Consider the following 16,459-nt stretch of genomic DNA (forward strand, 5'->3'; position numbering starts at 1 on the left):
CCTGCCACAGTGCCACTGATCCATTTATGTGTTCCTCCACTACCCCAGGAATTACCGGGGGGGGGGCCTCTGTACTGCCAGCGCCGGTCAATGTACCAGGCCATGCCAGGGGCTCAGACAATGTGTAATGGAAGAATATTTGCCATCTTGATTGCTAAGCTCTTGATTCCTCACAGGGGTTATTATCTAGAGCAGGAGTAGGGAATATCTGGTCTTTGGGCTGCATATGGCCAGTCAAACCATTTGGCCTGGCCTTGTCAAAGTAACTGCAAGTGGGGCTTGAAATTTAATAAATTCAGGAGCTTTTTTCATAGCAACATTTGGTGCTAATTTTTAAGCTGGTAATTTTTTATGGCCTACAGTGATGTTATAAATATCAAAATGGCCCATGGCAGAAAGAAGATTCCTCACCCCTGATCTAGAACAAAGGTAGGCAAGCTATTCCTAGAGAGAGGCAGATGACAGTGCTTAGCCCTGTGCAGACCCTCTATGTCTGTCACAAGTACTAGACTCTGGATATTGCTATGGTGTGCGCACATGAGTCGTTGTGGCTGTGTTCCAATAAAAACAAGCAAACACTAAACTGGATTTGGCTCATAGGCAGAACTTTGAAGATCTCTGTCCTAGAAAATTCTTTAATATGCTTAATCATAATCTTTGATCATCTTCTGTGGGATTTGTCGCTTCAGGAACTGACACCTATAAGATGCTGAACACTGTTCTGTGCACTGTACACACATGAACTCATGACTAACTCACAACAAGAGCTATCACAATCACCTCCATTATACAGACAGGGAAACACAGACATTAAGCAACTTGCCTAAGATCAGGCACCTAAGTGTAAGAACTGGGATTCACTAGGCACCAGAGGCCACGCTCTTTGCCACTCCACTGCCTCCTAGCGTAGCACCCCAGTGAGTATCAAGCCCATGCAGCAGGCAGGCGCTATGGCTCAGCCTCTCGAGCCTCCGAGAGACCTTTATCTGGACCCCAGCAGGTACATACTCAAAACTCAGTGAAAGACCTGCTGTACCTTCTGAAGGAGCAGAAGTCCAGTCCCTGCAGGAAGTCAGGAGCCTCTGCACATTTCCACCACCATCATGACTTCCAACCATCTCTGGGGCACAATTTTCACCAAATCACCTCCTTAAATGTGAGCAAAAGATTACTAGGTCTATAATGGGAAAATACTGCATGGAAGGCCAGAGCCATAAAATGACTCATACCTGGTCAGGTGTGATGTGCACTGCATTTTAGAGCATCTGATCTGAACACAGGAACTAATTAGACCTAGTAGACTGTACAACACATACCACCCTGCAGCTCGGGGATGGGTACACAGTGTACTCATGCTTTCTCCCCTCCCTCCTCTGCTCTGGCCTTTGTTGAAAGCAGGCTCCTATAATAGTGACTCATTAACTAACATGCAGATCAATCAAGCTCACAAGTGTCTTTCCAAGGCAGGAGAGTGGCAGCACATGAAATAGGTATGATCAAAGAGGCACATTGGTATACAGCTCAGACACTCAATTTACACCAGCTAGATAAGTGAATAAATGAGCCCATCATCTAGGACATAATTACTGAGCACCTGCCATGTGCCAAGCACTGAGCTAGCTGCCGCCTGTAAATGATTCTATTTGTCTGACAATTTAAAGCAGAATCTAAATGCCAAGGGTGCAGTGTAGACGGTGAGTGCTGGGGAGATGACAAAAAAGAAAGAGCTGAGAGGCATTCACAGGGGGAAGGTGAGCCTGGTGGGCCTGGCGGGATGGGAATGGGAACTCTGTCTTGGAAATGCTGTAAGCAGTACACAGGGGGCTGTGGAGCTGGAGGGTGAGGATGAGTGGGAATGAAGAGCAGCCTGCCTGGGTCTACAGTCATTTTTGGCCTGACAGTCCAAAGAAACATTCTGGACTTGACAATCTAGATAGAGGAAAGTGGCAGAGCTCAACATGAAGGAGAATCTGGGTGCAGAAAGACCAGCAAGGAGGCTGGAAGAAGGTCCTAGAGCAAGAGAAGGGCTTAGAGAGAGGCTGGATCTGTGCTCACTGCAGAGGGCAGTGAGGGGTCCACATCCCTCAGCAAGTTTTTCTCAACACAGAGGAAGCTTTCCAGACAATAAGGGTGTAGGGAGGGGGACCACAGAGAACACTCCCTGGGTCCCTTAGTGCACAGATGGTTCTGGGAAGCTGGAGTCCCAAGAGATATAGATGAGAATGTTGGTTTAATGGCTGCATTAAAAAAAAAAAAGTCTCCTAGCTAAGTTCTGTTTCCACTCTTGGTCAAAATTGCTTGTGTCCCATGATGTCTCAGAGAAGGGATTTGGATAAACCTGGCTATTGGGACAAATCTGACAAAGGCATGGTCCTCCTCTCTCTTCTTTTTTCTTTCTTCCAATAAATAAATACATTTATTTAGGATAAATCAGAAAGAAACTGAGGGGGAATGGGGAGAGAAAGAAGGAGAGAGAGAGGAGAGAGAGAGAGAGAGAGAGAGAGAAACACTTACATAATTTCTTTACTGCTCCTGAAGCCTACCCCTCTAGAGGTGGAGACCTGGGGCTTGAACCCAGGTCCTTGTGCACTTCCTATGATATGTGCACTTTACCAGCTATACCACCACTCAACTAAAAGTTGAGTCTGGGCTCTTTAAGGAAGGACAGAGGGTCAAAGAGCAAACTAATATAAGTCTCTGTCACAGAACCCCAATATGGGACCCAGCTATTGTATCAAAAAGTAGAAGTGCTTTCGTTGGACCAGGGACTTTGCTATTCAGATTCCTTCTCCACCTTTGCTGGTGGCCCTTAAAATGGTTTTTTTCAGTGTTTGCTTTCCATAAATAAAAATTAAAAAAATATCTTTACATAACCTAGGGGTTACATAGCTTGGTACATAGCTTGGTACATAGCTTGGTTACATAGCTTGGTACATAGCTTGAAAATCATTACTCTGGGGCAAAGGTCAGCAATCGTTCTCTAGAAAGAGAATACAGAAACAAAGAGAAGCTGAGCTGCCCTTTTTTGTGATCTGAAAAGAGTCACGTGCAGAGAAGGACTAAGGGGATATCAGAAGGTGCCCAGATACTGACAGAACTCTCAAACCAGTCCTGATCTCTTCACCTCCAGATCTTTGGTATGTGAGTGTGTGTGTGTGTGTGTGGGGGGGGTAAAGTGCACTGTTTCAACTACCAATAAAATGTTTTCTGCAACTCAAAACCAACCACAACCTAATGATAACAAGAACTCTGAAGAATAAAAATCATCCTCCTAAAAACCTGAGGGTCAACTCTTGACCCTGAGGATAAAGCTTAACATTTTGGCCTGGAAGCCCCAGGCTTCACATGGTCTGCTCTTCTTGCTTTGTGACTAAAGCTCTCCTGGTCCATATATTGGTCCAGCCTGTTTACTTTGTTTCTGCTCAGAGTACTTCCCCCCAAGTTCTGTAGGATTGATCTTGACCCAATAGCCTTGACTTATAGTCCTGCTGTTGGTCTATTAGATCCACAAAAGAAAGGGAGCTCCATTTTCTTGGGTACAGTGTATATCGTATTTCTTCCCAAGTCTTGCTGAAGGCTGAGGGTTGGCTGACAGAAAGGTGAAGTCTTGAGCCCTCACAAGTTGAGTGAGAGACACCTTTAGCACCTCTGAGGAAGACAGGGAGGGACAGAAAGCCTAGAAGTAGAGACTAAAGTTCTGGATCTCTAGTTACTGCCTCAAGCTTGATTTTAGTGGCTTTGACAGGAGTCAACCCTTTCACTTAACCACTGACTCATTCACTTATCAACTGGTGGACTAATTGGTTCACTTAATTTTTCAAGTCAACTGACACCTGCCAAGTGCTGGGCTTCGAAGAGACAATCACAGGCAAGATAATAATGGCTACCACCCTCAGTGGCCTCACAGTAAAGGTCTTGGATCTTATGTCTTGAGTTCATACTAGGAGGCCATGCAGAAGGCAGATGTGTACAGGTAGGGGGTACTGATGCAGATATGTGTTTCCATTTCGATCACAGAAATTTCATCAGTCATGTTTTCTATAGGCCTGAGCTAGAAGCTCCTAACAGGCAGAGGCCTCATGCACAATATGAGTAGGACCCTGTCCAGGTGCTGTATAGCACATGCAGGAGTTCACATTGACCCAACCTACCAACCGGGAGAATGTGGACGCTTCGTGTGGACTATCCCAGCATCACTCACTCTAATTTTCCTTTTCTGTTCTTCTTGAAGTTGCCAAGCATCCAGGAGGGTAGACTGGGGGTACTTTTAAAAATTATTTTGTTCTTAGTTTATTAAGTTTAAACAAATATTTTACTAACTTCTCTAATAAGGCTTGTTTTTATTGTCCCCATAGTGTAGAGCTGCTGGTATCCTGACACAGGTTCTTGCCCATCCCATGGAAGAACATTCTGTTTCTCTGTGTGGATTTCCTTATTGTCTATGATGGGAACCTCTGGTCATTGTAACATTCCTAGATCCTTTCCATGCTCAGAAAGCAGAGGTTTTATAAGAGGGATGGAAGTCTAGCAAGGGTTTGCATCTCCACACATACATATGTAGCTGGAATTCACAATCATCCTTTGATTATGAGGAAACCAAGCAGATAAATGCACAGTTATAGGCTCCTTCAGTTTAAACTTCTCAGAACTTCCTTCTCAGAACAGCATCTTTCCTCTCCCACTCCTTGTAAACACATCCTACATTCTCAGTCCCATTTGATCTTCACGTACTTCAGAACCTCTGTCTACTCACCAGCCTCTTTGTTCTACATTTTCATTCCTTCCTCTTTGCTTGCTCCACCCTTAGTCAACATATTCAAGTTTCCAGTGTTCTTCTTCTTCTTTTTTTTTCTTTTTAATATTTATCCCCTTTTGTTGCCCTTGTTGTTTTCAGTGTTCTTTTTTTTTTTTTTAATATTTCTTTATTCCCTTTTGTTGCCCTTGTTGTTTTATTGTTGTAGTTATTGATGTAGTTGTTGGATAGGACAGAGAGAAATAGAGAGAGGAGGGGAAGACAGAGAGGGAGAGATAGACACTTGCAGACCAGCTTCACCATCTGTGAAGTGACTCCCCCTGTAGGTGGGGTGCCAGGGGCTCAAACCAGGATCCTTCTGTCGGTCCTTGCACTTTGTGCCACCTGCGCTTAACCCGCTGCACTATCGCCCAACTCCCTCTAGTGTTTTTAATAAGCAAACACCACAAAAATTTCACTCAGCATTTCTCCTTAGTATTTCCTTCACTTCAGCATGACACTTATCATGGTACAGGGATGTCCATGCTCCTGGACTCCAGAGGCTCCCCTCCTAGTCACTCACTCTCCACCCCACTACTGTCTGGTTCTTCTCCCAGAGCTCTACTGTAGGACCTTCTTCCAAGAACAATGCCAACAGCCTCTTTACAGTTCTAGTCCAACAAGGCTCGTTTCATCATTGTAACTGTCAGACAAATCCTATGTGAAACTGCCTGCTTTTGCATCATGTTCAGCTCTTACTCCTCCAACTGCCCATTCTTTGTGTCATTCACTGGATCTCTTTCATCTATAGAGGCATTCCTGAATACATTCTGAATCTTCTTACTCTCTTTATTCTTTTAAAGATATTTATTTTTTAATGGAGACAGAAATCAAAAAGTAAGGGGGAAATAGGGAGAGAGAAAGAGACACCTGCAGCACTGCTTTTCCACTTGGGGGGCTTAACTGGGGTTCTTGTACATTTTAACACATGCACTCTACTACTTGGTCCCTATTCTTTATTCTTTATTTTCATTACTCTTTCAAAGAAGGGCTGTCTCTTTCCTAACCATCCACTCTTATTCATGTGCTGATGAAGTGACTTCTCTCTCCTAAGCCCAGATATATCCAGTTCCCAACCCACTGTATCAAATGTCATTGGATGAATTAATGCAACAAATTTCCTCCACCCTAACCCAGCCACTTATTTTAGTTATTGTTTTGGTGCTGTGATTTCACTAAAACTGGAGTTCCACCTTATCTTTTTCTTCTAATTTTAGATAGAGACAAAGAGGGAGAGAGAAGAAAATATACCACAGTAGAGTTCATGATGCTTCTCATGGCCTAAGCTACTTATTTTCATTTGGACAGAACAACGGAAAGAGAGAAAAAGCAACAGAAAGCCATAGAGAGCGTATAACACAGGAGCTTGTTATGCTGCCATAACACTTTCCATGTAGGTCTAGGGCCCTACCTGGTGAGATATTTCTCCAGTCCCATATTTCTCTTTTGAGTGCTGCTAAATATGTTCTTCCTGTACTTCCTTGTTAAGTTTTTCACTGGTCCAAGTCAGAAAACACTGAATTGTCATTCATTCATTCACTGAATAAATGTTTATAGACAGCCTACTGCATGTCAGGTACCATGCTGATCACCTGGGATTAAAACCTTCCTTCTTCCCTCAATGCTCACATTCAACCAACCACCATGTCACAACCTGTCCTCTGTATCACCCTGATATCTAAATCCCTTCCTGTTTCCAAAGCCATGGCTGATACTCTCCAAATTTCTGCTTTGGTGACTGCTTCAGCCTCTTAACTCATCTTGCTCTCCCATCACTAATGTCCTTCATTGTCATTAGAATGGACTTTCAAAAACTCAAGACCTTCTTGCTATTGCTCTGGTTGAGAACAAACAGTGGCCTCTTTCCTTTCCTAAGCATACCCTAGAGCTGTCAATCCCACCTCCCTCCCATCTACTCTTGAGATCTTGTTCTACCCAGAAGCACAGCACAACTTCTTCAGCTCATGGGCAATGGAGCCAGAAGATTGGGCTTAAATCCTAGAGCTGCCATTTAAGTTTCATAACCTTTAACCTATCAATGATTCAGTTTCTTCATCCATCAAACAGTTCTATTAAAACCTAATTAGCTGTGCTATTAAGTGTATGAAATAAAATCATTTACAGAGTAGACTTAGCTCAGAGTTTGGTGCATAATAGGCAAACAATAAGAAACAGCTATTACAGTAATTATCAATGGGCTAACACTTCTACCCATAAAGATCTGCTTTGATATAAAAGTCAAACATCTTTGTCAAGCCTATTCTAGAGTCTATTGACCTTTCCATCCTCATTTAGATCCAGGAATGCTGCATCATCCTCAGAAATGAGAGGTTATTCCAGGGTATGTGCATGTGTGTCCTCTTTGAGATACTCATTTTCAAGTCTACTCACTCAAGATCACTGCAAATATCATCTCTTCTGTGAAAGTCTCCCATATCTTCCAGTTAGCAGCTCTTTCTTAGGTTTTCCCATGACATTCTGAACATAGCTCCATTAGCATGTACCTATAGCCTAGACCTTTGTCTAGTCTTCTAGGTGCATGATTCTTGAGGGCCCATAGCATACTTATACTTGATAAATGAATAGATAAATGTTCATCTCATAAAACATAGGTGTTTTTTTTTCTGAAGGAGATATCTCACTAGTGACTGGACAAGCAGTACTTAGCCACACTAGCTTTGCACCTGTGGATGAATTCCATGAATAGGGTTAAGAATATAGGATGAACTTCCCCTGCTCTTTGCAGGAAAACAGCTCGTAGAATCCAGAGTTTTTAATCCTTAGAGATTTTTCTTCTTCTTTCTGTTGGCTCTCCTTCCATAAGGTTTCAGATAGGATCTCTTTCAACCTTTCTGGGCTCCCTCTGTGCCTCCTGAACCCCACTCAAAACTCATGGAGATGCTGGGAATCCCCTTTGTGAAGCTGGGCACTGGGGGTTGGCTCATCAAGGAGGCTGGCTTTAGGAGCTCAGGTTGGTAAGACTTCCAACAGGCTATGGTATGGGGCCATAAAAGTGAATCAAACTATTTGTCATAAAAATCTGAGGTCTTATTACATTTACCCCTGCCTACAAGTTCAAAGGAAAACAGAGTTTAGCATCTTTAACAATGAAAAAACTCTTGTGTCCACAACTTCATAATTCTGTGGCAGTAAATCTAGCTCCCATTCTCACCTGCATGAGGCTAAAACAATATTTCTCACTGAGCAGGTTCATCATCTTATGGATTAATAAAATATTCTTTCTTTGTAAAATGCTTTGTAGAGAATATCTATTTCTATGGCTCCCTACACTGTGGTCCTAAGCACTTAGGCCAAGCAATTTTAAAAGAAAAAAATAAAGTTTTTTTTTTTCACAATTTAGTGTCATGGACTGCATTATTTCCCCTGAAATACCTATGATGATAACCAATGTTAGTTTATTTGGCTATAGGTCCTATAGGGAGGTAAGTTAAGGCTCAAGGGTGTCATAAGCATGGAATATAATGCCAAACAGTTGTCCTAATAGTAGAAGGAGGAGATAGCAGAGAACTTTCTTTCTGCAGAAGCTCAGAGGAAAGGCCATGTAAGGACACAGTGCAAAGGAGGCTATCTTCAAGTTAGGAAGAGTCCTCACCAGCAACTGAATTTCCTGGCATGTTAAATGTGGACTTTTAGCCTATAAAACTATAGGAAAATAAATATCTGTTATTTAAGTGACCCAGTCTGTTGTATTAAATTATAGCAGCTTGAACAGATGAAACTTGAGTCCAAAATACAGTGAATGTGGAAATCAAAAATGTGGCTGATAGTACAAAGCTGGCTTCAGTCTTGAGTAAAATTTTTAAAACTAGAGAAGTAGAGCTTTAGTTTTCAGGGTATGATGGGAAATAGATAACAGAGGCAAATGTTAGTATCTTTTTTAAATTTCTTTGATGGAGAATTAATGTTTTACATTCAACAGTGAATACAATAATTTGTACATGCATAACATGTCTCAGTTTTCCACATAACAACACAACCCCCTCTGGGTCCTCTGTCATCCTTTTTGGACCTGTACTCTTCCCCCCACCGACCCCAGAGTCTTTTATTTTGGTGCAATACACCAAAATGTTAGTATCTTTAAGATATGGGGGAAACTCTATGACACCTTTAAGTAAAGCTGCACCCTGTGTATGGATGGATTAGAAATGAGCCTATTTTCCTGCCACTACAATCTTCCGCATGAAGCTGGATTCTGTCTCAGACCTTGGTACTGTGTGAATAGGAAATAGAAAAAAATTCCCTGAGAATGTATAGCCATAAATTGACCTTCACATGAGTTTTTAGCCTTCATATACTTGGTTGGATTGAAACTTTCACATTGAGAATGAGTCTGATAAAGTTTATGTCTGGTAATTTTCCCAGTAACTAGGCAAAGGTAAATGCAAACTCTCTCTGGAAGAAACCATCTTCTGTTAAGGCTTCAACGGATTCTTACAAAGTCTACAAACTATTCAAAATCATAAAACTACGAAGCAAATATGGTTCTGGAGCAACATGTGACAAACAATAGACAGCAGAGTCAAGCTTACAGACCTCAGATTTTGGGGTTGACAAGTACAGAATATAAATTATTTTTAAACAGTTAAAGAATTAGATGAGGATCTAGACATATGAGTAAGGAGCAAATAACTACAAAAACGTAATTTAAAAAGAGTGGAAAGGAACCAAAAGATCAAGAACATCTGAAAATTATATATCTTCTATAAATTATTTAATAGAGTTTAGACATAGCCAAGCAGAATGAAAGAGGAAAATCTGACAAAAGTTACGAAACACAAAAAGAAGAATGAAAAAGTTTATCATGTCTTTTCAGGTGTCCAGATAAAGAAAAGAGAGAAAAGAAAGGAGATACAATAAATTGAAAAGACAATGGCTGAATATTTTCCCAAACTGATAAAAGACACCATACATTATTGAAGTTTAACAAATACAAGCTGAACATATACCAAATTAACCACAAGTAGAAATGTGGTGGTAAAAGCAAAGAACACTGAAGATAAGAAAAGGACCACAAAGGATTGGGAAGATAGGATGAGGGTTATGCAGACTTTCAGGCCTGCGGCTCTGAGGTCCCAGGTTCAGTCCCTGGCACCACCATAAGCCAGAGCTTGTGTACTAGGGCTCTGGTACAAACCAACAGTAAAACGAAGTCAGAATGGTGTAATACAAAGGACTGACATCAAGAACAGAAACTAGAAGACCTTGCAAGGTATTTCCATGTGCAAAGAGAATATAACTATCAACTCAGAATCAAACATTTAGTGAATACCTGTGTTCTTTTGAACATAAGACAGGAACTAAGAAAGTTTATCAACAATACAAAAAAAGTAAATTATAAAGTATACATTTTAGGTAGAAACAAAATAATCCCTAAGAGATGGACTGGTATGAAAAAAGGAATAGGGGTCAGGTGGTGGTGCATCCAGTTAAGTGCACACATTACAATGCACAAGTACCCAGGTTCAAGCCCCTGGTCCCCACTTGCAGAGGGGAAGCTTATGAGCAGTGGAGCAAAGCTGTAGGTATTTCTCTTTCTCTCTCTTCTCTATCTTTATAAGATCAAGAAAGAAAAAAAATGGTCATGTAAGCAGTGAAGTCATCGTGTAGGCACAAAGCCCTAGAGATAAGCCTAATGGGGAAAAAATAAAAGAAAAAAATATATATATACACCGTAGAGAATAAATTTGGAAAATAGTAATACAGTGTTATAAGACCACTGATTTTTCCAGAGGAGTATAACATCACTGTCTACTATTAGACTTTATTAAGTATGCATAGTAATATTTCTTATAGTTAATATTGTAACCCTAAAGTAATAGAAATAATTATGTAATTTACATAGTCTAGAGTTTCTAGCTAAAAAACTATTTCAAGGTTAATTTTACAAATTCATAAATATATATATGTATTTACAACATATAATGCATCAAGAGGTAGAAAGGTTGAAAGCAAGAGAATAGAAAAGATTTATTAAACAAAGATTAAAAGAAAGCAAATTTAATAGAGGAAAGCTCTGATATAAAAAACTGTTATAGGTAAATTGTTTTTGGAAAAGATCAATTTACTAGTAAGATATAGAATTCTCATCTAGCAAGCTCTAATAGTACAATATCAAAATAAAGCAGAAATTGGCAGAACTTCAAGGAATATCTAGGAAAACCCACTACCACAGTGGGGGATTTTAATATGCTTTAGAACTGGCAATAACATACAGCCAGAGAAGTCTTTTGTTTGGAAATTAAGAAATATTTCTGGGGGTTGAGAGGTAGTGCAGCGGGTTAAGCACACATAGCGAGAAGTACAAGGACCAGAATAAGGATCCCAGTTCAAGCCCCCAGCTCCCCACTTGCAGCGGGGTCATTTCACAGGTGGTGAAGCAGATCTGCAGGTGTCTATGTTTCTCTTCCCCGTCTGTCTTCCCCTCCTCTCTCCATTTCTCTCTGTCCTAACAAAAACAGCAATGACAAAAATAATAATGACAACTATAAGGGTAACAACAAGAGCAACAAAAAGGAGAAAATGGCCTCCAGGAGCAGTGGTTCGTAGTGTAGTAGTACAGGCACTAAGCCCCAGCAATAACCCTGGAGCCAAAATAAAAAAAAAAAGAAATATTTCTAAATAACTTATGGCTGAAAGATAATGGAAATGAGAGAATATTCAAAACTAAACTAACTGAAACAACAACATATAAAAGCCTGTAGGAATATAGTTATTAGGTGGCGCCAAGCGCAAGGACCGGGGTGAGGAATATAGTTATTGGAGAACAATAGCTTAATACTGTTTAAATGCAATTAAAAGTAATTAACTAGGCATCAAAATTACGATGCTAGAAAAAGAACATAATAAACACAAGGTAACAGAAATAATAAATATGAGAATAGAAACTGATAAAATAGAAAATATATTGACTGAAGCACTAATAAAACCAAAATTCATTTTTGTAAGGAATAAAAAAAAATGTGAAATCTTTGTCAATATCAATGGAGAGAGATACAGAATTAGAACAAAAAAGGAAATAAAATATATAGTAGAAAAAATATACATACTAAAAATATGTACAACTATATAACTAATTCAAAAAATTAAGAAAATGAGCTCAAGAAAAATACAATCTAAATAATCCCTTTAGTCTTTAAGCATGTTAAATACAAATTCTTCTGACAGAGGAAAATCAAGAGAAACTTTGTTGAAATGTTCCACTAAAGTTTCAGGGCAAAAGTGATTCTAAACATTTATCAGTAATTTTAAAGGAACAAACAAGAAAGAGATGAATCAATACCTGATGATATCACTCAAAGGTGGGACTTAAGACACTTACAAAAGGAAAATACAGACTAAAACTTAATTAGAAATTGTCTATTGCAAGAGATCCAAGGACTTTAAAGGAGGGAGACAGGAAGTGGCTGGAAAGGAGGGTGGACACCCAGTAGAGGTAGATAAAAAGTTGGTAAAGGTGAGGGAGGTGTTCTGACACCTATCAGCATTTCCCAAATAAAGCAACACACACACACACACACACACACACACACACACACACACACACAAATTAAAAACAGTAAGTAACTACAGAGGTCAGAAAAAAAAAGTCCTCCAAATATTTACAAAGGTAGCAAAATTTTTATACAAAAATTCTGACAAAGGTGATATAATAAAAAGCCAACCTCAGTACTAATAAAAGAGAAGCAAACAGTGGTAGCAAATTGAATAATATGAGTGTGCCTAAGATGATAATACTAAATGATTCTGTTGGGTTTATTCCAGGAAATCATGGTTAGTTTAACATTAGAAAATCCAGCCAAGGTCTAAGGAATAGCATAAGTAGTAGTGTAACAGACTTTCAGGCATCAGAGGTCCCAGGTTCAATCCCCAGGACCACAATAAGTCAGAGGTAAACAGTGTTCTGGTAAGAGAAAAAAAAAAAAAGAGGAGGAGGAGAAAAAGAAGAGAAATTTAATCATATATCTCCAATGGTTAAATTCTGTGACATTAATATTTCAATAAAGCTTTTAGAAAAATTAATACTAAGAGAAAAATGAGAAAAAATAACATGATGATAGAAATAAAAAGAGAAAGAGAAAAGTACTCCAGAGAAATTAACATCCATTCACAGCAAAAGCTCCAAGCAAAGACGGCTAGAAAGGTCCTATCAATTTAAAATGAAACTTTTAGCTAATATAATGCTTAATGATGAAGAAGTCAGAATATTCTATTCAATTTCAATGACAAGAGTGGACACCATCACCACACTGATTCAAAATTATACTGGAAGTTTTAGGCAGAATATTGGAGACAAGAAAAAGAATGGAAAAGGGGTGTAAAGATTGGAAAGGAATAAAAAAAACATTATTCTTTGTAAGCGATGATTTCTCTATGTAGAAAAATCCCAAAAATCTCACATAAAAATATTACAAAAGTTGATATACATAAAAATAAGTATAAGAATTATTTATATTTATAAACAACAGCAAGAAACAAGTAGAAACTAAAATTTAAAAGGTATGATTTACAGCTGCAGCAATTATTAGACATCTAGGAGTAAGTGTATTAAAAATGATGAGATCTATCATAGGAAAAAAACATCACTTTTTAACTCATTAAAGAAATCCTAAGTAAATTAAGAGATATACTCATCGACCCTTAGTGTTACAAAGATATCATTTCTTCTCCAATATCTTTAGCCCACCTGCACGTCGGTCTGAGGGAAAAACCAGTAAAGTCATGGGCCATATGGAACATACCTAAAATAGACTTCCTAGCTTTTTCCTGATTATTAAACAATTTGTTCTGTTTTATATCTTTATGCTTTTAAGCCACCAAGTTGCAGATCCTACCATGACACCAACCTAACTTCATTGGACAGATGACCTCACCAATGTGTCCTGGAACCCCACCTCTCCAGACCACTGCTCCACTAGGGAAAGACGGAAACATGCTGGGAGTATGGAGTATGCCAACACTCATGTCCATCCACCTTCTGCACCCCATAATGATCCTCGTCCATACTGCCAGAGGGATAAAGTATAGGAAAGCTTCCAGTGGGGGGATGGGACGTGGAACTCTGGTGGTGGCAACTGTGTGGACTTGTACTCCTCTTATCCTATGGTGTTGTCGATCATTATTAAATCAATAAAAAAGAAAGAAAGAAAGAAAGAAATCCATGTCTACACATCAACTATAAGGAAAAGGAGAATTGAAAAATAATGAACATCATGAAGATTGTGGATACCTGACAGAGAATGAAATGAGATTGGTAAGAAAGGTATTACTAAGGTGATTCATGATTTTTTTTTTTAAATCAGGAGATGGTTGTATAGGTGCTTCCATTGTTCTTGCTGTCTTACAAATAAGCTTTTCATCTATGCAGTATTTAATAAAAATAACTTTTAAAAATACCATGTAAACAACCTGTTAAAACCAAGTCTGGGTTCGAAATATCTTTGGGACCAACTGCCCTCAAACCAGCTTGCCCACAGGACACTGCCTCCCCCTCCCCAGGAGCCTTACCTTGGCAGGGTTGAGTGCTGTGATGATCCACACACAGTGTGCATTGTTGTCATACTGAATGGGGAAATTGGGGGAGGTGATGATGCCCGCGGGGCCTCGGAGGTGGGCATCACACATTCGGGCTGCAGGGAGGAGATGAAAGACATGTCTTTTAGTTTAGTCCCTTCCCTACTTCCCAATCTCCCACCTCCAGCCACGAAACTGAAGTATATACTCTTCCACTGCAGACATAACCTACTCCTTCCTGCTTTCTTTCCCCATAGTTATCAGCAGGCTCAAAGAGAAGTCATTCTAGTTGGCGCCCTCTATGCCTTCACTCACCACCATGATAAACAGTGGTGAACTTCCATGTTCACAAACATGGTAAGCAATTCATCTCCACCAAGAAAGTGCAGGCTAGCACCACCTAGGCTCGTTTAATGCAAGGTCCACTGTGGGTCTGCTAAGCTGCCCATTCTTGCACTGCTGACCTGTCTGTGTTTGCCCATTTGATCTCAACTCTCCTGAAGTAACATCTCAGTATATTCTTCTTTTTATAAAAAGTATTTATTTATTCCCTCTTGTTGCCCTTGTTATTATTGTTGTTGGTGGTGTCATTGTTGTTGGATAGGACAGAGAGAAATGGAGAAAGGAGGGGAAGACAGAGAGGAGAGAAGAACACCTGCAAGAACCACATCACCGCTTGTGAAGCTGGGGGAGCTGGGGGCTTGAACCGGGATCCTTCCGCCAGTCCTTGGGCTTTGCACCATGTGTGCTTAACCCTCTGCGCTACCTCCCGACTCCCTTCTCAGCATATTCTTGTCAAGGTCATTCCCATCAGATCTCAAGTCTGTGTTCAAGGACTCTGCCAAGACCCCAGTCTCAGCTCAGTGTGCCAGACACCCAGAATGACTTCAGTGCCAATCTAGTACATCCCCCAAACTGTCTCTATGCTTGGCACATGCCTAAAACAGGTTTTTGACTGGAAGCATAAAGATTCAAGGTGAATTAGAAGAAGTGCTCTACTCAAGTAGATATAAAGTGTTATCAATCACAACTTAATCTAATTAAGCTCTTTCAAATAGCTTCTAAACTAATTAGATTAAGTAGTGATTGATAACAGTTAAGGTACTACATTGTACCTAGATGTTTGCTTCCCTTAAAAACATGTTCCTTAGTTCTAGCTGCTTCATTCTTCAATGCTAGTGCTCAGCTATTTTAATAGAGTTCTATGAGTCTGTTCTGCTGCTGCCCACATGGCAGTTTATCCTAATTGTAGGCAAAGTGCCTAACAGTAAAGAAATAGTGACAAACTCAACAAGCCTAAGTATATAAAATGAAAGCGGTGTCAAATCTGCTTTTCTCTGACGGGGCAAACATATCCTAGAGCTCCTCACCATGTGTGGACAGGGCCATGATAAACCTTCCCCCAGAAGCCCTTCCTACAAGGGTCTGAGAAGTAGGTTTCACAGCTCCCAGTCGTAATGAATCTTTACCTATTTCATGTGCTCCTTTTTGCACTCACTCATTCCAACATTTACTGAGTGCCTATTACGGGCCAGGCAGAGTGTGGGGAGAGAAAAATGTCCATGGCACAATGCCTCCTCTCTGAAGGCCATAGGCAAGTAGAGGAAATAGGTGTGAAAACAGTTACAGTCCAGCAGAAGAAGGTTTGTCAGAGGCTTATTTTAAGAGGCTAGTGGGTCCAAATTGCTCCTTTTCCACCATCCCCAGTTCATTTAGGTGGCTTGCCCCAGTCCTGTACTTGAAGCATCTTCTCCTTCCATTTTGATTTCAAAAGTCACAATATGGAACAAACTGTACCTTCTCCTTTATTCTGTTAGTGGCCATCTGACTGATTGTTGCAATAATTCAGTGCTGATAAACAGACTCAGAGGCCCTGTTTGATATAACCAGGCAGGCAGCACAGCATGGTAGAAATATACAGGGTTTGTCTACTTAGGTTCCTGAGTTTTAAATTCATTTGCTGAAATGGCTCACCTGGATAACACACCTGCTTTGTCATGCTTTATCTAGGTTTGATTCTGGTCCTCACTGCACTAGAGGAAGTTTCATGCTATAGTCTATCTACCTATCATCTGTCTGCCTGTCTACCTACTTACCTACCTACCACATATCTAACTTTCTACCTATATATCTATT

At 40.1% G+C, this 16,459-nt stretch overlaps 1 protein-coding gene across 5 annotated transcripts in view; it reads right to left on the reverse strand.

The window, feature by feature from the left end:
- CSMD2 (CUB and Sushi multiple domains 2) overlaps nt 1–16,459 on the reverse strand; it is an 814,611-nt gene that overhangs the window by 360,933 nt on the left and 437,219 nt on the right. For 4 of the 5 annotated variants that reach the window (XM_060205822.1, XM_060205821.1, XM_060205820.1 and 1 more), the window contains exon 10: nt 14,318–14,439. The exons of the other annotated variant lie outside the window; for it this stretch is intronic. In XM_060205822.1, the coding sequence (XP_060061805.1) occupies nt 14,318–14,439 (122 nt within the window). The remainder of the gene's footprint in view (nt 1–14,317; nt 14,440–16,459) is intronic. 5 annotated transcript variants of the gene reach the window in all.

The sequence above is a fragment of the Erinaceus europaeus genome, chromosome 13, assembly GCF_950295315.1.
Source record: "Erinaceus europaeus chromosome 13, mEriEur2.1, whole genome shotgun sequence".
Taxonomy (NCBI): Eukaryota; Metazoa; Chordata; class Mammalia; order Eulipotyphla; family Erinaceidae; genus Erinaceus; species Erinaceus europaeus.